The 26,920-nt window shown below is 36.9% G+C and overlaps 1 protein-coding gene across 1 annotated transcript; it reads left to right on the forward strand.

Moving 5' to 3' along the window:
* The first annotated feature begins 804 nt into the window (after positions 1-804).
* On the forward strand, positions 805-26,701 carry LOC129254476 (low-density lipoprotein receptor-related protein 3-like). The gene is made up of 11 exons (XM_064114551.1): positions 805-1,284; positions 3,936-4,001; positions 4,828-4,975; positions 11,665-11,879; positions 13,433-13,576; positions 17,113-17,477; positions 17,738-17,888; positions 18,510-18,626; positions 20,255-20,350; positions 21,545-21,691; positions 22,115-26,701. Exons 1-11 carry the CDS (start codon positions 1,269-1,271, stop codon positions 23,299-23,301), a joined length of 2,652 nt encoding a protein of 883 aa, XP_063970621.1. The 5' UTR covers positions 805-1,268; the 3' UTR covers positions 23,302-26,701.
* Positions 26,702-26,920: the final 219 nt, after the last annotated feature.

Below are 26,920 nucleotides of genomic sequence, written 5' to 3' on the forward strand. Positions count from 1 at the left end.
TTTTATTTTGGAGTCTCGTGAAAAATATACCCCTAAAATTTGTATATATTGCATTCTATGTCCAAACAGAGGTAAAACCGGCCTATCACATTCTTCCCCCAACCACATAAAATTTGTCTTATCCATGTTTATTTTCAAACCACTCAATTTCTCAAACTCTAGCTCTCCGAAGACTTTCTTCACCCTATTAACTGAGTACGTGTCTTTTAGAAACAATGTACAATCATCTGCGTACAATACTTGTTTTATTTTTCTTTCACCAAACCCAATCCCTTCAATACCCGGATCATTTCGAATAGAATTAGCAAGTAATTCAATAGCTATAATAAATAAATAAGGAGAGAGGGGATCTCCTTGTCTTACTCCTCTTTTAACCTCAAAATATCCAGTTGAGTGTCCCCCATTCATCACACAGCTACTAACGTCATTATAAAGAATTCTAACCCAAGAGCACAATACATTACCAAAACCAAAAGATTCCAATGCTTTAAATAGAAGTCTATGTGATATACAATCAAATGCTTTTTCGAAATCTACAGCAATTACAAATCCTACTGGCTGATATAAGGATTGAAAGAATACATCGTCTATTAACCTCACTGCCTCTTCAATATTCCTATCTTTAACATACCCTACTTGGTCATAATGAATAATGTCCCCTAGTACCTCTTTTACCCTTTTAGCTAAAACTTTTGACAATATTTTGTAGTCTACATTAAGAAGTGTTATTGGTCTGTAGTTTTTCATATACAAATGATCTTTTGTATATGAAACGTTTTCTCTGTTAGCTTTGCCGCGCCCTCTACGTTCGTTAGGGCTGATGAAAGAAACACGGAAGATGATTTTGTAATAAACATTCGTGATCAGCGCCTTTTGTTGATTTTGTGTTCTTATTATTTAAAAACTGGTCACCAAGTACATCTGGATAGTTTTATTTGCCACGAAGACAAGTTACTTTTAGCAAATAATTTCCTTGCTTGATGATTTTCGGCTGCGAATTTCTACTAAAAAACGTCATCATCGGGCCACCGTCAGGCAACTGCAGCAATTCAACTCCCGAGTGACGCCCCGTGTGTGGATCAGAGCCGTGTCGGCGTAGGCCTACCGGTGCGGTGTATGTAGAATATACCGTACCAGCACGGACTGGTACACGTACATGTACATCATCAACAACAGTGAACAGGCAACAACAAACTCGGAACAGTAAACAAAGCTGTTTCTTTGGACTTTGACTCATTTCTCACACTCGCAGTCAAGTTTCGGCAAACATGCTCCATTTAACAGGCAAGGCTTTTATTTTTAATGTTAACTTTTTTTTTGCAGTTGGACTAAAAATTAATATGTGAGCAGATGAGATTGAGAGGTCCTATTTTTTCCTAATAAAAATAATTTTAAAATTAAACAATGTTAAGAAAGGTTAAGGCTTGCCTAGTCTTGAGGACTCCATGATGATGTTTTTTTTAAATATTTTGACATATATTTCTTCATCATGGAGTCTTGAAAGTTGAATCCCCGTCCATATATCTATAATTTTATAAGAGACGCGTCACATGTACACAAAGTCAAAGATGGATTTCCCTAGGAAATCCATAGAGGGTGAAATCGGTTTGTATTGTCGAATTGTATTTATCTATGAACCTTCAGGCGCCTAATGCGTATAAAGGGATAAAATTTATTTCACTATAAATGGTAAAAATGAGACGTTTCTTACCAGACCCGATCTCCCGTCGATCCCTCGATCTGTTTGTCAACAAAGCAAAGACAATAGACGTACCGGTACTTCCGACTAGAGATGCAGTTTTGAAGAACAATTTCTAGATAAAAATTATTATTTCACAAATACTAAAATTTAATACGTGATTATGTACAGTAGGTCTACATGTATATTATTCAGCATGGACAAAATTAGAAAAGGGAAAGAAATACACCCCAACAATCCCTGAGGCCTGAGGTCTATGCTCAAGATCACTCTACTAAACTCATTGTTTTTCAATTGCATTTTTGTATGTGTAAAAATGTACACAAAAATGTGATAGTCCCAGGGGACCAGTTACATTGACAAGTGGATACCATGCGTGACCAAAAAAACATAAAAAGGGTGTCTTTTCAAGATAGGGCACGTTACGTAGGTAACGTAATAAGTGTGTCAAAAACACTAAAATAATGATATACTGTAAGGGTACATGTATCTTTTTCGCCAGGAAGCTACATGTACGTGTTTAGGGTCAAATTTGCAATGGTATATCAAATTAAGACTAAAATGTTTTATAAAGGATGTACTTTTTGCCCCAAAAGTCAACACTACGTGTTTAGAGTACGATTTGCGAGAGGTGTGGGAGGTGGGGCTGTACTTAACCCAACGATGCAGGTAAAGGTGAACGATGACCAACGTCTGTGACATAACAATTAAAATATTGCTGTACTTGTTTAGGGGTTCAATTCAGGGAATACTTGCCAAGAGTATCGTTAAATTATTTCCAAAACGGGTAGGGTTTCATCACATGCCAATACTTGTTAAGGGGTACATTTTCAGAATATGGAAAATATGTGTTTAGGGTGCTATTTGAGACCCCATGGTTGCGCATGGTATCCACTCGTTAATGGAAGTGTCCCCCTGGGGCCCGTTTCTCAACACCTGGACAAGTTAGTCATATCTTTATCCACCAACCACGGAGTTAGTTCCAATCTTACTAAACCCGTTTCACGAAGGGCTTCCTAACTAGAATCCCTTGATATCGATACTATCGGTAGAAAGAGCAGACGAGACGTAGCCTTAGTCACAAAATAGCATAATTTTTGAAAAGCAAAAATGTGATAAAACTGCAATTATTGTGATTAATTTGGAAATACATCTAATGAAAATAATAGCAGAGGAAAAATATGAACCATGCATACTTAAACCATGAAGACTTGAGCATCTAATTGCTGAGAAAATCAAATTATGAATATATCATTTCATGACTAAAAAATCACATGGGGACAATGAGATGGGTATCCCCGGGATAGTAAATTTTGATAGTTTACGAAAGTAAACCACAATTGTTATCTTTGTAAAATAATGATAATTATACGTTTATTTATGGTTCCAAACATCATCAAAATATAGTTTAAATTAATTTTTAAAAATTTTTTTACATACCGAAACACACGATTTGACAAATTCTTTGCATAAATTAGAGATAGAATTTATCAAAAATGTTGATAAGTGTTTGAAAACGACGAATACGAGTCCAGTTATGGATGACCTCGGGGCCGTGGTAGAATCTTTATCGATTCAATTACTTTACTATTTTAAAATGAGTGGTTTTGTTGCGTTTTACCAACAGTTTTGATAGTTTCTGTGCATAACAATTACTATTGAATGATCTATCACACCTGTTTTGCAATGTAATTTCAACTTCTATGAATGATTACGTAAGATTACAATTTTCAAATTTCGAGGCAATTTTGCATGTCATAGTCTACCCACGTGATGCCACTACGTCATTAAGAAAGAAGTTATGACAGGTTCGGAGGTGTCATAAATATTTAGTGAGGTTGTTGTACCCGATCTTGGTAAAGAGGGCTTCGTGAAACGGTTAGCGGACAAGTAGCTCACTATCTCCGATTTAGTCAAGAAGTTAGACTTATGACGGTGTTGAGAAACGGGCCCCTGGGGTGATAGTATACATCTACGTCAAGAGTAAAGCAAAGTAAGACTATACTATATAAAGAGGACAGTACTCAACAGAAGAAGAAGAGTTAACTCTAGTACATGTAAGTAATGTCAGCATTCACTCTCCACTGCACTGTGCTGCAAAGACAAAACTTCATACAGCTGTCAGAAGTACATGTATGTATCTCATATTCATTTGTTGATTTTTGTTTAGGCCTACATGTTATACGCATGTACACTGTTTGTTTCAAATTATTTCAATTTTTTTATTTTACTACAGGTCAGCAGTTGGTTTTTCTGATGGTGATTCCATTGTTCATACAATCTGTGATTTCAATCAGCTTAGGTAAGAAAATGTATACAAAATATAATTTACAAGTGATCCTTGCATTCATTGAAAAAAAACACCCTTAAACATACATGGAGAAATGTATGTTGTCATGAAAACAAATTACATTCTAGATGATCTGTCAGTCTTTATCATCTTGAGAATAATGATGACTACATGTATGTTGATAATGTTATATTAATCAGGACTGAATATGATGATGATGATTATAAGAATATTGATGTGATCATGATGATGATGATTAAAATGATGATAGGTACACGTACATGTACATGGCGTATTGGCATGATGATAATGATGTTGGCATACAGGCAATGATAGCATGATGATAATGTTGAAGAATGATGATGAAAATGTAAGTTGATGGTATGGCATGGCATGAAAATGTGTGGAGTTTTACATGCACTTTCATGTACGGGCCTTAAAATTTGTTATTTTGGGGGCAATGAATGGCTGCCTGCTAGGGAGCATTTCATGGAAGGACTTGTCAGATGTTTTATCCGACATGCCCTGCTTTATACGATAGTTACCATGGTAACATTGCCTCTTTGCCAATCAGAATCAAGGAAAAATTGTCAGATCTGACAACTTGTCGGACAAAAATGTTGATGAAACGCTGGTATACGTTAGGGCACCAAGGCCAAAATCTGTTTTGTTTTTTCAAATAATTTCTGAATGGCAATTGGGGAATGTACAAAAATAAATGTTGATCCTCTTTTTAATTTGAGAAAATATACCAAATTGATTAAATTTATAAGTAATAAGTTCCGCCGATTTAAAGAATGTATTTTTTCTGTACATATGTACGTTTTGTGTTTGTTAGCTCCTTTGGCAGCATGTCCAGCGGACGATCCAGATAGACGTGAGCAGCAAGGGGAGATAACCAGCCCTAATTACCCTGATGAGTACCCGAATGGTTCTCAGTGCAAGTGGCGTATTTATCATGACCCGGATGAAGTTGTGACTATCAGGTAGGCTTACATAAAATTTACTACACGTTTATGACCATCAATAATCGATGACCTTAACCCATGTTAAATATTTTCCTACTCACACGAGCCAAATTTTCTGCCTAACTCCGGCTAAGGACAATGCTTGCTGTCTTCAAATGAAATTCAGTAGTCCCAGAGAAGTCGCCTTTAGATGGGGCTAACTAGGTATTAAGCCCCTATCGTATGGGGATTGAGGAAAATTTTGCCTGTGAGAAAAGGGTATAATGTGTAGTGTTTACAGTGACAGTCAAGGCGAAATTTACAGTTGGAAAGAAAAAGTTATTGTGATCTTTCACATGCCTTCCCGTTAGTTAGGAAATAATTTCATATAATTATAGGGAAAGATAACCCTGAAGAAAAGTTTGTTGTAAAAATAGCAGAAAAAATAATAAAAAATATTGGTGAAGAATTGAGGAAAAACCATTAAAGATTAAAAAAGTTATTAAAATTTAAAGTTTTGGATTTGTGCCGTCATAAACGAGCAGCTGTCCTGTAATACAAAATGCATGAATTTCAATTTTTTAATTGTTTGTGATGACTAATCATTGTTTTCTTTTTAAATGCCCGTCCTACGGGATGTATTATGGTATCATGCTCGGTGTCCGTCTGTCCGTACGTTAACTTTTCTTTGTAAACGCGATAACTTCAGTTTAACTTAACCTAGGTTCATATAATTTGGATTTTGGTGTGTATGATACAAGCATGGATCCCAGGAAGCCTATTGATTTTGAGGTCAAAACGTCAAAGGCCAAGGTCACAATGACATGCTTTCATCTTAACCTTCTGAAATCCTTATAAACGCGATAATTTGGCGTGTATGGTACTAGCATGGATCACAGGACTTCTCTTGATTTTGAGGTCAAAAGGTCAACTGTCAACTCGCCACTTTCCACTTTTCTTGCTTGACCAAAACATGTAACTCCATTTTCCATGTTACAGGCGGGCGTATTGTGTGTGCTCGCCCCAGCGACACTCTTGTTAGGAATGGGTGTGAAATGATTTGTCTATTGATATACATGTACTGAAGGTAGGCCTACAGTAAAAGCCGTTTTCAGTTTTCTGAGAAATGACATTTTTTTACCATATGATATGTACGTGTACATGTAGGAAATCTGCTAGCATATTTATCAAATAATTAAAATTCTAATAACTTTTTTATTTTTTGATGGATTTTTCTCAAACCTTGGGCAATATTTTTGATGATTTTTTTCTGCTATAGTTACAGTAAAATGTTGTCAGGGTGAACTTCCCCTTTAAAGAGATCTACTATTAGGACTGCTCTTTTAATAGATACCATCACACAAGTTTTCCCCATGAATAGGCTATCTTACAAGCCAAAACTTTTACATGTATGTGTCATCCGGGATGACACATAAAAGTTTTGGCTTGTAAGATAGCCTATTCATGGGGACTCATCCCATTCATGCTTTTTTGTGTGCACTCCATGTGACACACCAGAATCGAGTCCTTTGGTTTCTTTTTGTTGTTGTTGCTGATTCCAAAAATATTTACATGTACGTTTAATATCACAATATTATTTGCATACTGTACATGTACATTTACGTGTTTGGTTTTGGGAGAGCTACAATGTATGAAAGTGTTTAATAACTTTGAATGGAACTGAATATAATGGCTTGTACTACATGTGTTGAGCTTTGTTCAGATAAGTTGGAATAGAGCTCTACTACATGTATGATTTTACATTGTGCTCAGACACAATGCTATTTGTTTTAATTCAAGTCTTGAAAATTAGTGTTCATAATAAAATGTTTTGCGCTCAAATTTATTACATACAGGTTAATGTCATACATGAACATTGTAATTATTCATCATGACGTCATGCGGTCATAAGTCATGTCGAATGACGTCATGAGTTTGTCTGTGTAATCATAAACAAATTAATGTAAACTAAAAAAACTTTGATTGGCATTATGGTTGTTGCCCTGTGTCCCCACCCACACTCCCCAAACAAATGTCTCTTGCCTCTGCAATTTTTTTTCATATCATATTTACTTTTTTTGTTGCCGAGCTGTTGCACCATGTCTGAATAAACCAAAAAATTGCAACTTCCAAGTTCCCTGCAGTGCTATTGTGATTAGGCAGTTTACATTTCGCAGAGTTTCTTTGGTATGCATACATGTACATTACACATTTGTATCTACATGTAGTACGTCCATGGTTTTACTTAAACATAATGAGCTTTTCGTTCTGTACTTGTAATGACAAGTATATATTCTGACTGTCACATGCTCCAAAAGATAAAAGATCCAGTAGCGTGCAAACTGTCAACAAAAGTTTGAAGGCTCATCAGTGTTTATTGTTGTTATATCATTTTCCTTGGCTTAGTCTGTACCTGCCTACATGTAAAGGAGTATTAGTCCAAAGTTCAGTGAGTGTGTACAGTTTACGCCCATCAACTTCTTTTTTTCATTTTTTGGGGTGAAAATAAAGTACATGAACATGTATGAGAAGTTCAGAATATTCTGTTCACAGTTTTGTCTCACCTGCATGTACATTGTGTGTACCAGAAGTGGGACATACATTGTACAGTATGTTGGTGCCCTTTTTTTTTTTGGGGGGGGGGGAATCTGACATGCACTTGCGAAATGTTGTGTGATTTCGGAACCGTGTATCCTGGTCCGGGGGTCATAAATTTGGTCTCCAAAGTTGACAGAAAAAAAGTGATGGCACGGCATGTCACAAGCTTTTTAATTGGTACTGTACAGATTTATTATTAAAAAATGTTGGTATTATGAGGGTTAATCGATACACCACGATCCCATTGAATAAAAGTTGCCATTATGGTAACTACCATGGCAACAAGTCTCAACAGCCAATCAGAATCGAGGATTCCATGAAAGATATCATTGGAAGGCACATTATATTTATAATATAATTTTTGTTTATCGGGGCCCTGTATCGTACATGTACAGTATGTGTACACAGGTACTAAAAAATATGTGATACATTTTTAGTCATGTACATCATGCAAGCCTAGCTTTGCTTGCTTCCTTGATCTTGCTACAATGTAGTCCTTGCGTGCAGAGTCACAGATGAGTAGATCCAGGAAATTCAGCTCAGTGACAATGCATTTTACAATTTAAATGTGCATGTACATGTAGGGTTACATGTAATTTTTTAATAGATCAATTGCATTATAGACACAGTACATGTACAATGTACATTCATATACATGTACATGTATGGTTTACATGAATTATCCCAATATTTTATCATAAAGGTGTGTAGACAAATATACATTCATGTAGGGGAGAGTGGGATAGAAGAGGCCACGAGGTAAATAAAGCCACCTAATAGTTTTTACATGTAGCTCAGTGCTCAAGAATGGTAGGGTCAAATTGATTGCTGTTTGTGTAGTATTTTAGACAGTTCCTTAGCATACATGTAGCTTTTGCCGGGGGGGGGGGGGGCACTTCCATTGACGAGTGGATACCATGCGCGACCATGGGGTCTCGAAAAGCACCCTAAACACGTATTTTCCATATTCTAAAAATGCACCCCTTAGCAAGTATTGGCTTGTAAAACCCTACCCTTAACAAGTATTGGAAACAAAACGATACTCTTGGCAAGTGTTTCCTAAATTGACCCCCTAAACAAGTACAACGATAATTTTGTTGTTATGTCACGGACGTCGGTCGTCGGTTTTACCTTAACCTACATCATTGGGTTTAGTACAGCCCCACCTCCCACATCTCGCGCAAATCGTATACTCGAAACACGCAGTGTTGACTCTTGGGGCAAAAAGTACATCCTTTATAAAACATTTTAGTCTTAATTTTTTACACCCTCGCAAATTTGACCCTAAACACGTAGCTTTCCTAGCGAAAATAGATACCCTTTTTTTTTCATTATTTTAGTGTTTTTGACACCCTTATTCCGTTACGTACGTAACGTGCCCTATCTTGAAAAGGACATCCTTTTATGTGATTTTTGGTCGCGCATGGTATCCACTCATCAATGTAAGTGCCCCCCCCCCCCCCAGGAGCTTTTGAGCATGTTATAGAGAACGTCTTGCAGCCCAGTGCACATTGCCAGGACCAACAGGCAGCCTTATTTACCCATGGCCTATTTACCCCACTCTCCCCTATCTAAATGTTTAGTGATTGTATCAAACCAACTGAACTTTTCTTACTTTGAATACAGCAATGTAAAAATATGTTTTATTCAGGCTGCCTGATTTGCCCCATTTTGTTGGGGCAAATAAGGCCACCCGAAAAAAAAAAATTTATGGTTCATTAATATGCAAATTATTAGTTCTAACATCTCTAAATGGATAATGTTGGTCTACTCTAGAGCTACATGTACATGTAGTAATAGACATCGATATGTTTCTACTGCTTTACATTAAAAAGATACAGGTCTGTATAATTGGAATTATAAAAAAGGGGGCATTATTTACCCCACTCTCCCCTACATGTACATGTAAACATAGTCATGCCATGGGCATTGTACATGTACTTGTAAAATATTGCCTCTGAGAAAGACAACAAATATCAGTATTAAAAGGATTTCAGTTTTATTGTTCACAAATGGCCAGTTGAAGCACTGTACAGTAATACATGTACATGTACTGTAGGCCAGTTTAGTACTTTGTGTGCATGTACAATACAATACATAATGTACATGTCAAGTCATCAAATCTCAATGATAACTGCATGGAGATTGAAATTGAAAGTTACAATTTTGGCAGTTATGCTCAAGGAAGTTAGACGTTGATATGTGCAACAAAAGTGATAAAAAAAACTGATAAAAATCAAACAAGACAAGTTTAATGCACAGAATTTCATTGAAATTGGATATTATGTTTTGTTATTTTTATCGGGGGTGTACATGTACTTGCCTGTTAAGGGAATAGTAAACACCGAGTGATAAATTTAGTATGTACATGTATGTATCGCAATGTAAATGTATACGGTACTAATATGTGCATGTAGTTTGATGATTTTTTTCATGTATACCCACCCAGTTGGTGTGTGTCTGGACAGGTTGTGTGTCCGGATGATTGATTTTAAACAGCCATTTGAAAAAAGTCAACAAGCGAAGTTTCATCAATTTTTTGTGCAGTCTTACATGTAGGTAATAGAGAACAAAACTGGAAAAGTTACAATTGAATTCATATTTTTTGTGCAATCCATGAATTTAAAGTGTTTGGACACCCGACCCCCCGTCCTACATGTACATACTATACAAACAAGAACCTGTTGTGAAAACAAGCATATATTGAAATTTACTCTTATACATGTATGTACATGTACAGCCACATTGACATGTACATGTGTAGTTTCAAAGATTACTTGTTACACGTGTACATGTACATGTTTAAAATAAATTCAAATAAATATATCATTTGCACAGTTTAAAATTATCTGATACATGTAGGCTCTTTGCCTACATGTGTAATGTTATAAGCATACATGTACCGTACATGTATGCTTATAACATTACATGCATGTACTTGTTGTACAGAACAGCTCTTGTAAATTAAACCTTCTGAACAATGTAAGGGATTTTCCCTTTTTATACTGTGTACCGGTATATGTTTACAAAGAATGTGTGCAGTACATTTACATAGTACATTGTACATACACGTGTTTACACATGTACATGTACATGTAGTGAGATCAGATAAATTTCCCTGTACATAGTACTGTACATGTATGTGTACATACTGTACATGTACATGTACATATTTTTATGAAATATTGGCCATGATCGTTACATGTATGTTTTTTGTAAGGAATGTGGAAGGTATATCTGTAGAAGGAAGGGAAATCAAATATCGGTAAGTGAAAAGGAAGTTAATACAGTATGTGTACAGTTACATGTACTATATTTATCTTGATTAGTGTTAATATATCATACATGTACGTACAGGAGAGCATGCAGAGTGCATTTCACCTACCGGTAATCTTCATTGCATTTCAAGATCCATTGTACAGTTGTATTTGCACAGTTAGCCTACATGTACATGTTCATGCAGAGTCGTGGGGGGGGGGGGGGCAAAAAGTGTCATTTTGCCCCCCCCCCCCATAATTTCTGAGACTGAAAATAAAATCATTACAAATTGGCCAAAGAAGGTATAGGCACTAGTCTATCTAACTCACAGAATACATGACAAATAAAATTGTGCTTCCTTTAATTTGTTATGAAGATTGCATCCTCCCTGTCCATGATTAAAACAAAAGTAATTAAAATGTCCCATTTTCAGGTCTGAATATAATATATTTCAGCTTCCACGGCATGCTCACTTTATTTGCTTATATAGGCATCTTATTTTTGGTTACAATAACATTTTTTTTTTTCAATGACGCTTTTCAGGTCAGCGTAAAAAAAAATCAGCTTGATCTATTATTTCTGTAGTTTTCTGACATATTCTTGCTCACAATAAAAGTGCTTAAATTTCCCCTTTTCAAGTCAGTTTTTGAAAAATAATCATGAAAAAAAAAAAAATCAGCTCAAAGCCTCATGCTTACCGCTAAAATTATATCCTGTTCATGAATTCTTGCAAACACTACTTCAAATAAAAACCTTGCCCTAAAAAGATATAAATTTAAGGCCTGGTACATGTATATGTATAAAGGTGCAAGAAAGTATAAAGAAAACCTTCAAATTAATTATTTCTCATTTTCTCTTTTGTATTCTTGCAGCTTTACAGTATTTGGGGTTGAGGACACTGATGGGGGTGACTGTTCCTCAGATTATCTTGTTATTGAGGATAAGAAACAGACTCGGAAGTACTGCGGATACGACCGCCCTGCTCCGTACATCTCTGACCCAACCACTGGGAGCAAGACCATCATCATCAGATTTGAATCGGATCAACGGGTAACGGGGATCGGCTTCCTGCTGGAGTATTATAAAAGTAGGTGTTTAGATTTTAACGAAGGCGCTGTGACACGAAGATACTGTATGATATGCAATCAATTACAGGTTCCACTTGATTGGCCATTGTATGCTGCGATCGATCACCACTTTTACATTACTGAGTCAATGAGAGTGTTTCTTGAAGTTATTCATCCGTGAATTTCAGTGATAAATGGTATAAGCTTCTGAAATCCTTGCATTTTATTGACCCAAAGCATTTTTTTTCCAGCTGAAATCACTGACATAGTGTTTCACAAAACCCACTGCAAGTTTAATACAAAGTACAATGTAGTATTGTTCAAGGGAAGAACATTTTTTTATCATGAATCATAAAGTGTACATGTTTGTCATACAGGTATAAGAGTTAAAATGCTGATGTCGATTCATCATGCTTTGAAGAGGATACAATTTCATTGTATGCCTGAAGTGAACAGCATTGAATATTTAATGATCAGGCCCCTTTTTTCATACGTACCCCTTCCATGCTTACTGATTTGTAGCAACTGTATATAAAACATATAAAGAAGTTAATTTTCAGTTTTCACTTTTGTTCTCTTGTGGGAGGAGGGGGAAGGGGGAGGCTAAGATAGTGAATAGGTTAGGTCTGGTTTGGTCATTGTCAAATTATACAAGAATCTGTCCAATGCAATCAGTGTACAGTTGTTTTCCCCATTTTTGTCTCGCCTGCATAGTAGACCGAGACTATAGGCACTGCTTTTCCGACAGCGACATTAGTGTTTTCTTCAGTGAATAATTATTCATTAGCTGTTCTCAAAGGCAGCACTGCTGCTATATCGAATTGCGTAATGCAGGCGAGACTGCCAGAGGATCCCAAATGTTATTATTACATGTAGTTGGTATTCAATTACAATTATGAGAAAATAATGTTTAGTGTTGTTTTGTGCTGGGGAATCCCCTCAAGTGCTGGGGATCCCCCCAAAGTGCATACCACTTTCCTGATTCATTACAAGATTTTATGCTCTGGCCTAGTAACATAGTTACAGTGGAGGATATACATTAAAATAGTTTTACTGGATAAATTTGACAATTTAGAAAAGAAATATACATTGATCGCTTGCTCTACAAAAAAATATAGGGCATATCTTTTCATTCTGATATGAAACCTCTTACCAAGCTTGGAATGAGCTGAAATTTTAGGATATTTTTCTTTGTAGTATTCTGATACTAAATCCCTAAATTTGTAGATGCTTGAAATGCCATTTTAGAAGAAAAATAGAAACATCGCTGAGAGCGGATAGTAAATATCATTTATTCAAATTTTCATTAAAATCTGATGGTTGTAAAAAAAATTGATGGCCACTGAAGTTTTGTAAGGCTAAGAGTGGTATGTTATTTACATTTATGTTATATTATTATGATAGATGATAATTTAATTCACATTTACTGTTTTAAAATGTCATCATAACTAAGAAAGTATATGGGCTTAGTTCATGAAACTTAAACATAATGGTTATCTAGTATTCATTTTCAAAGTCAGCACTGCTGCCATATTGAATAGTGTACTGCATGCCCTCTTTCTATCGTCAACAGGTCAGCAAAATTTGGAATCGTGTCCTGATGTAGAATCTGACTTCCTGTGTCAGAACCACAGATGTATACCTAGGGAGTGGGTATGCAATCAAATGAATGAATGCGGGGATTATAGTGACGAGGCTGTGGATATTTGTCATTCAGGTAAGAATAAGAACAGTGATATTTTAGTTTGGGGGTTGGAGGGTGTCAAGCTTGTGCCTACCCAGTAAGACATCTTACAAAAAATTCAGAGCTGTGTCTATCCCGTGGAAACCCGCTGGAGCGTCGTGGCCCAGTGGATTAGTCTCCGGACTTTGAAACAGAAGGTTGTGGGTTCAAATCCTAGCCATGGCGTATTTTCCTTCAGCAAAGAATTCATCCAGTGTGCTGCACTTGAACCAGGTGAGGTAAAATGGGTACCGGCAGGAAGTAATTCCTCAAAAAGCTGGGTGCACTTAAATACATGTAGGTAGCCTAGCTTAGCCGGGTAATAATAATAGCAGGGTCCGCTTGGAAAACAGTCTTCGGAACTGAAGTGGCTACCCTGGGTAAATATACCGTTATTATTATTATTATTATCATCTTTCATTGCTATTTCTTCATACTGATTTAAAGTAATCTATTCTTGTTGTTAATTTGCTCTGAAATGCCTTGACAGGGTGCGCTGTGTAAGTATTATGTCTTATTTTGTTATTATCTATGGTAGAAATACCATACTATTCCTCTCCCGACCCACTTAAACTGGCAAAGGTCATCTCTATTATCCATCTATACCCTTTTTCCCCTGTAAAATTATTAGAGATTGAAGTATATGTGCCAGGATTATAAGGATTGTTGATTTCTCTACACAATACTGCTACAAAAGCTTTCTCATTGCAATAAGGAGAGAACATGCAGAACCACTCCTAAGGGTGCTCCCTAAAATTAACATGGTGAAGGGGATAGTGTGTGTGTGGTAGGCAAAGAGTTCAATGGGTTTGGAGTATAGGCAAGTTTGGCTACTTAAATCTTGTAGACGTATAGATTTTTTCCGGTAATCCTTCCTTGAAGGCACCATACATGTAGGACACTCCTGCAGTCTGCAGCCCCATTGAGTTTGTCTGTAATGAAATATTTGGCTAAGTGTTGAAAAGATACATACTTGCAGAATTCCAGCAGGAAAGATGCAGATTTTGACTTTTAATCAGGTGCCTCATTACTTTAGACCAAAATGTATAGGTACATGTTACCATTCATATAACGCTATTTCCATATTTAAATGCCCAAAATGTTTCAAGTTTAAAGGTAAATGCCAGTTGTGGTAACGATATCAAAATGAGTTCGTACAGAATCCAATGAAATGACCAATGAAATGACCACCAAAGTGTCTGTTTGTATAAATAAAACATATGTGCCAAAGGATTCTGGAAGAAATTGTGTAATTGCTGAGAAATCAGCAAATAAGCACAGGATTCGGGTCAAGCGTCGGGCCCGACATTCAAAGCAATAATTATACTCTGTCCCACGTGCGCTTATCTATGTTGGTGATCTTCAGTGTGAACATTTTTCAGCATAGATTTCAAGATTTCACAAAGTTCAGTTTATGTAACTGTACCAGATCTAGATTCTCGATAATATACTGACAATTAAGCCTTGTTTTACAGACTTTCTCATGAAATCAGTGTTTACTGCAACTACTGGCATTTCTCTTTAAAAGTAACAAAGAATATTTCTCCTTTCCAAGTCATATTTAATTTTAGTGTATTGATACCTATACAATTTTTGTCTTACCTGCATAGCAGAGTGAGACTATAGGCGCCGCTTTTCCGACGGCGACGGCGGCGGCGACGGCGACGGCGGCGTCAACACCAAATCTTAACCTGAGGTTAAGTTTTTGAAATGACAGCATAACTTAGAAAGTATATGGACCTAGTTCATGAAACTTGGCCATAAGGTTAATCAAGTATTACTGAACATCCTGCCTGAGTTTCATGTCACATGACCAAGGTCAAAGGTCATTTAGGGTCAATGAACTTAGACCATGTTGGGGGAATCAACATCAAAATCTTAACCTAAGGTTAAGTTTTTGAAATGTCATCATAAATTAGAAAATATATGGACCTAGTTCATGAAACTTATACATAAGTTTAATCAAGTATCACTGAACATCCTGCATGAGTTTCACGTCACATGACCAAGGTCAAAGATCATTTAGGGTCAATGAACTTTGGCCGAATTGGGGGTATCTGTTGAATTACCATCATAACTTTGAAAGTTTATGGATCTGATTCATGAAACTTGGACATAATAGTAATCAAGTATTACTGAACATCCTGTGCAAGTTTCAGGTCACATGATCAAGGTCAAAGGTCATTTAGGGTCAATGAACTTTGGCCAAATTGGGGTATTTGTTGAATTACAGCCATAAATTTGAAAGTGTGTTGGTCTAGTTCATAAAACTTGGACATAAGAGTAATCAAGTATCACTGAACATCCTGTGCGAGTTTCAGGTCACATGATCAAGGTCAAAGGTCATGTAAGGTCAAAGAACTTTGGCCACGTTGGGGGTATTTGTTGAATTGCCATCATATCTCTATAAGTGTATTGGTCTAATTCATAAAACGTGGAAATACGAGTAACCAAGTATCACTGAACATCTTGTGCGAGTTATAGTAGTTTTCAAAATCAGCACTGCTGCTATATTGAATCGCGTGATGCAGGTGAGACGGCCAGAGGCATTCCACTTGTTAATTCTAAGCTTTAGGTGTGGCAACAAAACAATTTCATGTAACTGTTTATCAATATACATATACACTTGTATCTGCACATACAGTATTTAATTGTCCATTTGATTTCTATAAGATTATAAGAGAATAATTTCCTGAAACTGCCCGAAATACATTTTTTGTCTCACCTGCATAGCAGAGTGAGACTATAGGCGCCGCTTTTCCGACGGCGACGGCGGCGGTGGCGTCAACACCAAATCTTAACCTGAGGTTAAGTTTTTGAAATGACAGCATAACTTAGAAAGTATATGGACCTAGTTCATGAAACTTGGCCATAAGGTTAATCAAGTATTACTGAACATCCTGCCTGAGTTTCATGTCACATGACCAAGGTCAAAGGTCATTTAGGGTCAATGAACTTAGACCATGTTGGGGGAATCAACATCAAAATCTTAACCTAAGGTTAAGTTTTTGAAATGTCATCATAACTTAGAAAATATATGGACCTAGTTCATGAAACTTATACATAAGGTTAATCAAGTATCACTGAACATCCTGCATGAGTTTCACGTCACATGACCAAGGTCAAAGGTCATTTAGGGTCAATGAACTTTGGCCGAATTGGGGGTATCTGTTGAATTACCATCATAACTTTGAAAGTTTATGGATCTGATTCATGAAACTTGGACATAATAGTAATCAAGTATTACTGAACATCCTGTGCAAGTTTCAGGTCACATGATCAAGGTCAAAGGTCATGTAAGGTCAAAGAAATTTGGCCACGTCGGGGGTATTTGTTGAATTGCCATCATATCTCTATAAGTGTATTGGTCTAGTTCATAAAACGTGGAAATACGAGTAACCAAGTATCACTGAACATCTTGTGCGAGTTATAGTAGTTTTCAAAATCAGCACTGCTGCTATATTGATCGCGTGATGCAGGTGAGACGGCCAGAGGCATTCCACTTGTTTAAAAATTGTCTTTCTTTGCAGAACCCTCGCAATCTCCTGCGACAGGAACCCCCACCTGCCCACCCCACACCATTTACTGCCTGAAGAACGATGGCACCACGTCACAGTGCCTTCCAGAAGACAAGAAGTGCGACGGAAACAAGGACTGCTACGGCAATGAGGACGAAATAGGGTGTCAGGTCACCTGTGTCCACGAGATGCCCCCTCCGTCTGGCTCGTTCTCCTCGCCAAACTTTCCGGGCAACTACCAGAACAACCTGGATTGCCGTTGGACGCTCATCGTTAGCGAGGGTAACATCATCCAACTGCGGTTCGTGGCGTTTGACGTCGAGCAGGGCTATCGTCGTGACTACGTGACCGTCTATGATGGAGGTTCCATTTCGGCAGTGAGTGTTTAATTTCTATCAATTCACTGCAAGATCATTTCAGATTTGTTCATTAAGTCTGACTCACACCTTTCGAATTGGGCTGCTTATTGCTGTGTCAGCTGGAAAAGGCAATGTGCAGCCTAATGCATCAAAATATTCAGATGCAATCACACTCTTTCCTACGAGCTCAGCACTTTAAAGCGTGGATTTTCTTTGTAATGCAAAGATGTGGATGGACACAACAGGTGACATTTGCTTTTATTTTTTATTTTGTTTAGGATGTGATTGGTTATTTCTACGGTTATGAGCCTTCCAGTAGTCACTACCCACCAACCGTCATAGAGGGAAGTGGCAATCGTCTCTATGTCACTTTCGTAACAGATGGAACCTCCACCAATACAGGGTTTAATGCAACTTACCAGAGTAAAGGCAAGTGGGATACTTTGTTATATGTGTCTTGTTATGTCAAAAGCAGACATAAGTCATGCTTTTTTTTTTCACTTGTTATGTAGTTAATCTGATTTACCATTTTATAAGCTTTAATTTGATATTTAGCACAAGCAGGGGGATAAAGTATTACGTGAAATATTGGCCTTTAAACCTGCTATTAAAGGCGAATGTTTTATAAAAAAAATCTTCAGGGAAAAACATGTCAAATTTCGGCCAAGGTTTTGTCTTCAAATTTTCTTTTTAAAACTGTCAATATCGGCTTCATTCTGGTAAAGCTCTCAGCAACCCTTTGTAAATCATCATGTAAATAAGTTCGTTTTTTATTTCTACTCACTTTAAATTCCTGTTTTGAATCGTTTCGATCATAAATCACAGCGGATTCAAAATTAAAATCCAAACTTTGCTCATCTATATGTAATTAATTTTACAGTGCTAATGTGTGATATATTTCAGATCTGGCAATGTCATCATACATGTAGTTAATTCTGGCTGAATGCAGTAAGGAAACAGTCTAGTTCTTTTCCGTGTGTATGCAGATTTTCCTGCATTAGTTACGCTATTTAAAGCAAATACAATATGTGAATATATCTTTTATTACAGGTGACTGCATTGATGGTCAACGTATATGTAGTGCCACAGATACCAACTGCTACGCTCAAAATGAACGATGTGACGGAAAGTTGACATGTCTGAAAGGAGAGGATGAGCAAGGATGCAGTAAGTGTCTAGTCCCTTGAATAGGATGTAAAATCAAAAAGCTCTCTCCATTGAAAATCGTCCATGTGCTCCATTAGGCTTTTCAAAAATCATTTTGAAAAGAGTCTTTAATGCTGTACAGGATCTGTGAAGAAATCTCAGAGCAAGAACGGATTTCACTGATATTTCTCTGTTTAAAAACAAATAAATACATAAGAATTTTAATAACAACAATGAAATACATGTTTTGTCAATTTTTTGTAGATATTTGTTAGAAATGTAAAAAAAAAGATATCTACACCAAAAATTTGCATCCTACTATCTATACTTTGTGAGTTAAAAGCAAAAAACATACATAAAAAACACATGCAGGCTAAATTTCATAGGCTTATAATAAACATCAGCGGCTGAGATCTGAAGGGGGGTGGGTCAAATTGATACCCCCGTATATCCTGGTCTGAAATAGCCCAGTTAAATGAGGGTAAAACCCGTTCACCCCCAAATGTTGTCCTATCATTCTATGTTTTATAAGGGGTCTCCAGGGAATCTTTCAAAAACATATCAAGCAAAAAAGAGGATGGAGAATTCAGCTAAATTTACTAGTTCTTTCATATTCATTACCATCCTGATTTTAAAACACTTTCACTATCCAAAAAGATGGCAATGCCAGCCCATATCAGAGTTCCTGTTTCTATATGTTCCAGGGAATCTTTCAAAAACATATCATGCAAAAAAGAGGATGGAAAATTCAGCTAAATTTACTAGTTCTTTCTTGTTCATTACCATCCTGATTTTAAAACACTTTCACTACCCAAAAAGATGGCAATGCCAGCCCATATCAAAGTTCCTGTTTCTATATGTTCCAGGGAATCTTTCAAAAACATATCAAGCAAAAAAGAGGATGGAGAATTCAGCTAAATTTACTAGTTCTTTCACTTTCATCACCATCCTGATTTTAAAACACTTTCACTACCCAAAAAGATGGCAATGCCAGCCCATATCAGAGTTCCTGTTTCTATGTTTTTCCTTTGTGACATCACAACTGGTTTATATATTGCATCTATGAACTTGTAAGCTGTCACATTTTTGATTGGCTGGTAGTTGACTGCTTTCCAAGCTGTGTCTTGTCTTGTATTCTCAAAAGTGGTTTCAATTGTACCATGGTACAATGGATTATGCCGATTTCTTGTATTATCGCGTTTCAATTATGCGCCCTTTGCCAAAAGCGCACATTTGTAATTGGATTTTCTTAGTGCACTTGATTGAATAAGCGTAATCATGTACACAAATCTGCGTAGTCCATAGGTTTGTACCATGGTGCAATTGAAACTTCTTTTGAAAATAAGGGCCAGTGTGAATGCATACTGATAGATGTATGCTGCCATCATTTTTATACACCCACAGTGAAATAATCCTTGGAAGAGGTTAGACAATAGTTTTAAGCTGTCATCATTGCCTGAAGTTACATTTTTGGAAACAGTCATTGAACTTTGACCTTTGCTGATAATGAATGTCATCCTCGGACACCCACAGTGAAATCAGACTGAACCGTCTTGGGGGAAAGGGTAGACGGTAGTTTCAAGCTGTCCTCATTGCCTGCTAGTTGAAGCAGTTATTGACCTTTGTGCCTTTTTTTTTTGGATGAATAGATGAATGTCCAGAAGGTGAGATCCCATGTTCTGATGAGACGCCAGTCCGATGCTACAGCAGCGCTGAAAGGTGTAATGGTCAACCACGTTGTGCAGGTAAGTCTCCATGCAAAGGGAAACTTCTTATAAGGTCGCTTCAAAATATTCAGGAAAAAATGTCTTAATGAAAAGTTATCCTGCATCTTTTTCAGATGCTCTTGCATTCAAAATGAGGCAAAGATTATTTGAAATGTTGGCCTAAACATTTCTTTGAAAATATTGTGCGAAATAGAAATCTGAAGTAGAACTAATCCAAAAATTCATTTTGCACAATGGATCGTGGGCCCGGCAGCTACTGTGTAGCACCAGATTGACGCTGCTCTATTTCTTAAATTGTTGAACGTTGAATAGGGTAGCAGCAACTTCCGTCTTTACCGTCTATTTGGTCTGATGCGGCTGGGGCTTGAAATCCCGACTTCCCTGTGCATGTAACTCACAGCAAGATGGTGTTAATTTATAATCATTTGGGTGATCTGAAAGTCCTGTAGCATACACTGATTCTCGGGTGTATTGAAGTCAACAATCCCCAATCACTTTTAGAGTATATCTATCAAAATTAATTTCATGACCAGTTAATCTTTCAACATTTTCCTCTGAAGATGAAGTTTATTTTAGGTTGTCAGATTCAATTTTTGGAGAAACAATCTTAAAGTGATTGCTAAATGTGAATGGCATTGCACATAGGAATCAGGCTACGCTCATTATGCTCTGAGAGTTGGATATCAGCAGTTTGATTGAAAATTTGGTTGGGACGAAAATTTGCATGGCAATAGAAAATGACATAATCTACATGTCTAAGCTAACAGGCTAAATTTCACTCTAATCATTTTGAATTTGGCTGTAAATCTATAAATATAGCCCTTGAACCAGTATTAAAGCTTTTGTTTAGAGACTCTGGGATTCCCATGTTTTCCTGATTTTGAAATTTCTCATGTATGTATTTGTTTTTTTACTTTTTTTTCCCACAAAAAATTGTCTTGGATAGTTTTTTTTATTATCATAAACAACATGAAATAAATTGCTTTGCAATGATAAAAGTAAGAATAATGATACAGTTATGAATTCTGGCTTGAAACAGAATTTGCATTTGATTTGTACATGAAACGACACCTTTGAGCAACTTTGGGTCTAACTTGCACTTGCAAAATATTGAAGGCCAACCAAAGCCAACGACAAGTCATCTGATGATGTCTTATTCGGACAAAAAATGTTGATGCACTCCACCCCTCTTTGAATTTTTACTTTTGACAGGTAAGGAGGATGAGTTGGACTGTCCAGCATCACTGTGTGGTGGAGAACATGGCCTCTTTCTTTGTGGATCAAAAAAGTGTATCAAGGAGAACTGGATATGCGACTCCAATGTGGACTGCCCGGATAGCACAGATGAAATGAATTGTCGTAAGTAGCCATCGATTCCAAACAAAAAGTTAAAAACCTGTATTTGGTGTGGAAAATCTCAAGATTACTCATTTTCAATATTTTGATTTAATTGTCAGATAAAATGAAACACATTTGTCATGAAAAATGGGAACTAAAAATGAGAAATTGGGTGTATAATGATGATATCAACATAAACTTCAACCTATGCACGTTACACACCATGCAACACCTCCTCCAGTGCCAAGACCTTGAAGATCTAGGTCAAGATGTCTGGATGGCTGCAAATGAGAAGGCTTTACAATGTGCTAAATTTCAAGACCAAATATCTGACAAATATGTGTACATATTGCCAGAAAAGAAGAATTTGTCAGTATTTAGCAACTGATTTTATTCTATATTACCATAATCCTTGGTTTTTCTTTTCTTTTCTGCTTGTTTCAGCTATGTCCCCCAAGGTAATCACAGCAGCTGTTGTTGGTTCCATAGTTTGCGGTCTCCTGCTTGTAGCTGCCCTCAGCTGTACCTGTAAACTCTACCAGCTTTACCATAGTGACCCCCATCCTCCTACCCACACCTCGCCCCTCAGTGAGATCGAAGATGAGCTCATGAGACGAGAGGCTCCACCCTCTTACACTGCCAGCATGTCCTCACCGCATTTCGACGAGGCCCAGCGAGCCTTCATTGAGAGTCTACAAGCCGCTGCCCAAGCCAGGACAAGTAGTAACAGATCTGGAAGGTCATCGAGACGGCGGAACAACAGTCAACCAGATAGAGAGACTGCTCAGCAGCAAAACACACCAGGAGCCAGCTCTCCGGATAGTGTGAACACAACTCAGGACACTATTTCTACCACAGCCAGTACTCCTGGCAGCCCTAATCCAGACAATACCCCATCATCGGAACCAGTCGATGATAGTTCCTCCCCGTATACAGAAATCACAGAGCTGCAGCAAACACAAAACTTGGGTGGCGATACAGCGAGCAGTTGTACAACTGATACTGATTCCGATACAAACGCAGAGGCGGAGCTGGAGCAAAGAGATCATGAGATCATTAGGGCAGCGACTAATATACGTCGCATGAGGTTGGCAGGAGGTATACAGACTATTGTTGATTCTGTGACAAACCGACAGAGAGAAGGTGCCGGGGAAGAGGAGACAAGGCGGCGATCGAGTAGCGGTTTGCAGAACATCATCGAGCGGGTCAATCGCACCAGGGAAAACCAGCAAAGAGGGGAGGATGGCACCAGCGGGCCAAACTCGCCGACAGGTGTTTCTCCTCCCTTGCCTGTACCGGATGGGACGCGTACTCCACCCAACACGCAGGAAAGCTCGGTCACAAGTGAAGACGACCATTCCCCTGAATGGGACAATGAACTGAACCACCATTCAACTTCGTCAGCGGATGGGAACGCGGTTGCACAGAGCGTGCCTGATTCTGCAGATCAAAATATTTCATCGTCCGGTGCCTCAAACAAGCCTAGCTCCAACTCACTACAGCCACCTCCATCTCCCTCACCTAGCTCAAGAAGTGACGATGCTCCCCTTGACCTTTCAAATTCATATGTTTTAAATGACGAGGACTCGACTCTTATAAATGATGACGAGGAAATGCTCTTGGCCAAATGATTTTTCTGAATCATAGCCCAACTTCACAGAGTACATTTTACTTCAAGTGCTTTCAGATGCTGCTCGACTATGTTGTTCTGTAGTTCAGTATTCATCAAACCAACAATCTGAAAGACACTCTTGCTTAGGATCATGTTGAATTTCTCTCCAGTTTGTACATTTTACTTTTCTATCACTGATATACTTGATGAAATCAAACCACCATTGTGATATCACTAATCACCTAGACAAAAAGAAAAAGATTTGGAAGTGATCTTAAATACTTGTGGAGGTTTGCCAGAGTAATTTGAGATCTTTCAAAGGATGAAATCTATATGCATAATTCTAATGCAAATTTTTAGTTGTTTTATAATTTTCGTTTGCAGGGAGAGCTTTTTAAAAGCCTGCATTTGTTATTCACTGTAAGTTGAACAGATAAGTTGCCGTATGATAGTTTTTGTTTTTGTGTTTTTACATTGTACTATGATTATGGCATATATCAGTCCGTAGTACATTCTTTTTGCTTTACTCTTTTTGTTGTTGTCGTTGGGAGCGGTATCAATGGCCTTTTGTTGTGACATATTCATATGCATGTCTAAACTGCTTTTGAAAATCCTACCTGGATTTATATCTTGTCCCAACGGTGGTATGACAACTTGATATATAATCATTCTGTCTGGTTCAATTGTTTGGATCATACTTGTAATACTGCATGTAATTTGGAAAAGGATTTGAATTCTCTCTACCCCCATAAACCTCTTATGAAGCACATTTATGTAGTTTATTTGGTGCTTAGAATTGTCATTTGGCTTTATAATCATTACCTCACTGTAAATAGGACAACCCTTTAAAGCAGTTGAGATATTTTCTTTGGAGCGAATTTGTTGAAACTTGATGAATGAAGTACTAGTTATCTACATATATTGTCATATATTTCATGTGGTCATAATACTTGGTGTGTTTTACATGCATTTGATCATGGCAAATGCTGTATTTATAGATTGTTTGCACAAATATCATTGGCATCTTTGCTTGTAAGCAGTGTATTTATCAAGAAGATTCGCTCATTCTACACGGAAGAACACAAATATAATAATGTTTTATATTATGGACTTGTAAAGTATAAAACTCATGTAAGCAGAGTATGCACTCTTTATTCCTGAGTGAGCCTCACACATTAAATTGTTTCCCCTCTTATTCTATGAATCTCTTATAACATTTAATGAAGTAATAAACACAAAATATTTGGGTTGCAGTTTGATCGCCAGGAAATGCAGTAATTACATGAGTTAAAGTGATAAAGTTTGCCATATCCCAGTCATTTGTAAATTGTTTCAGAACATTATGAAATTCTTTATGAAACAAGCCATCTGATTATACAGTTGTGCTTAAAAGTTAGTAAACCCCACCACAAAATGCACTTTTTCATGCTGAGTTCTGAATGTCGACAACAACACTACAATGTTTGGCAAGCCCAGAGAAACAAATTTTATTGAATGTAATATTTTATCACTTGACTTCACACTTCAATATCTAAAATAATTGTGAAGCGCTTTGAACAGTCGTAGATTGATAAAGCGCTATATAAATGCCAATTATTATTGTTATTATTACTAAAACATGGCAGAACTTTGAGCACATTATATATCTTCATGCACTGGTGGGGTTCACTAACTTTTGAGCACCACTGTATGTTCTCTCATGGGAATGATTGGGATCATTACTCAACCAATGAAAAAAACAATTTAATGATAATGAAAAAAAACATTGTGCCTTTGTGTATGATAGGATTCTTGCTCTGCTTCAAGCATTCACAAACATATAGTGCCATTCTCATGATTTTCTGTCAATTACAACCAACGAAATGAAGTCGTTACTTCAATGTAATACAAGATTGAACGCAAAATTGATCCAAGCTGCTGTATGAAAAAAGTGAGAATGATATGCAATATCCGTGTACTTCAAACTCTTCAAACCGATGAGGCAACTTGCAGTTGAGGAGTTTGCCCTTTCTGTATTCAAGTATGGTGAAAATATATGTTCCTGTAGATATGATTGCAAAAAAGTTATTTGTCTAAGATGGTTTGTTCTGAACCACCTTGTTTCACTACCATATAGTGGGTTGACTTCTACATGTACATTTAGATGGTATTTTGCCTGTATTTGTTTTTTTTTAAGCCTTAGCCCATCACAGGTGGATGCAGGAAGCATTATGTTATTGCTTTATTTGTCTGTAATGTTTTTCAATGCCATGACAACCAACAAGCCATTCTACAGATCAACTCCTATCTTTGTCCAAGTATGCATAGAGGAGTGATTATGTCCTGATTAGTTTTGAGGGTATTAAGCTCAAAGATCATAGAGGTCATTATATGCATAGAATGTATCATTCTCACAATGACTGAAGAATTTAGTCTAATATTTCAACTCCAAACTTGGCTCTTGTATTCATATTGGAGTGATGATTATCTGAGTAGATTTTGGAGACTTGAGGTCATTAAACATCTTGTTTTGGCTACGAATAGGTCTTTACAGGAAACATCTTGAAATTGGGCTCATTCATTTTGGATGTCATGAGGGAGTAACAATAATAATCAGATCAAATTTGAAGTTAATAAGGTCAAGGGTTATTCCATTCATGAGACTGGCCCATTCCCACTCACTAAATGGCTCAAATTAAGCTTTGTCTCATGTATGTATTTGGAAGTGATGGTGATCTGGGTCCCGTCTTACAAAGATTTACGATCGATCCGATCAATCACAACTATGGACGGCCAGCAACGTCAACATATGGAATGCATGTTTGTTCAAAAAAATTCTAGATATGAATGTATATCCATAAAGTCATTGATCTCTTGACAATCTGGTATGTTCTCCTTTGTTTACAAAGGACATTTAAAAAATTTCCTGTAGAAGAAATTATGACACTGATGGATTTCCATAGAGTTACGATTGATTGGATCGATCGTAACTCTTTGTAAGACGGGGCCCAGATGTCATTTTGGGGGTAACTTGGTCAAGGTCAGAGGTCATGGCTTGTCACATTATTTCAGATGTTTATAGATAAATAAGAATGAGGCTTGGTTCATAGGGGAGTGACGATCTGATGTGAGTGAAATATATATTTCAGATCTGGCAATGATGTACATGTATGCATAAAGTGAATTTTGACCGATGCAGTCAAGAGCCCATCTAATTTTTGCACTTTTGGTCGTTTTACCTTCAGTGATAAGATACAGTTTCGAGTTGGATAAGATATATTTTTCATTTAAATTAAGATTATAGGTCTTCTGCCTGTCATTTTAGAAGTAAGTTTTTATTGTGCAATTGAAACTATGTTTAAGAACAACCATTTTGTAATGTGAAACAACGTAATGTTGATCATGTGAGTGTGAGAATAATATTTAGTAATAATGGTTTTGTGATTTTGTAGATTTAATCTGGACAAAAATCAAATTTCTCTTTAATGCTTTCTATAGTGGATGAATCAAAAGTGGAATTATTTCTTTAAGAACACCATAATTACTAATTTGACCTGGCATTAATTGTCATCAATTTTAAAAATTCTCTTGAAAACTTCAGCTTAAAATGCTAAATTTCCTGAAGGTAAGCCTAAAGAATATTTAAGTGATATATGATT

Source organism: Lytechinus pictus, chromosome 2 (genome assembly GCF_037042905.1).
Source record: "Lytechinus pictus isolate F3 Inbred chromosome 2, Lp3.0, whole genome shotgun sequence".
NCBI lineage: Eukaryota > Metazoa > Echinodermata > Echinoidea > Temnopleuroida > Toxopneustidae > Lytechinus > Lytechinus pictus.

What these genes read in the sequence shown, in the direction of transcription:
- LOC129254476 (XM_064114551.1), top strand. An exon ending in TGCAACTTACCAGAGTAAAG is followed by an intron (nt 17,889 to 18,509) that starts GCAAGTGGGATA and finishes CTTTTATTACAG; the next exon opens with GTGACTGCATTGATGGTCAA. An exon ending in CACAGATGAAATGAATTGTC is followed by an intron (nt 21,692 to 22,114) that starts GTAAGTAGCCAT and finishes TGCTTGTTTCAG; the next exon opens with CTATGTCCCCCAAGGTAATC.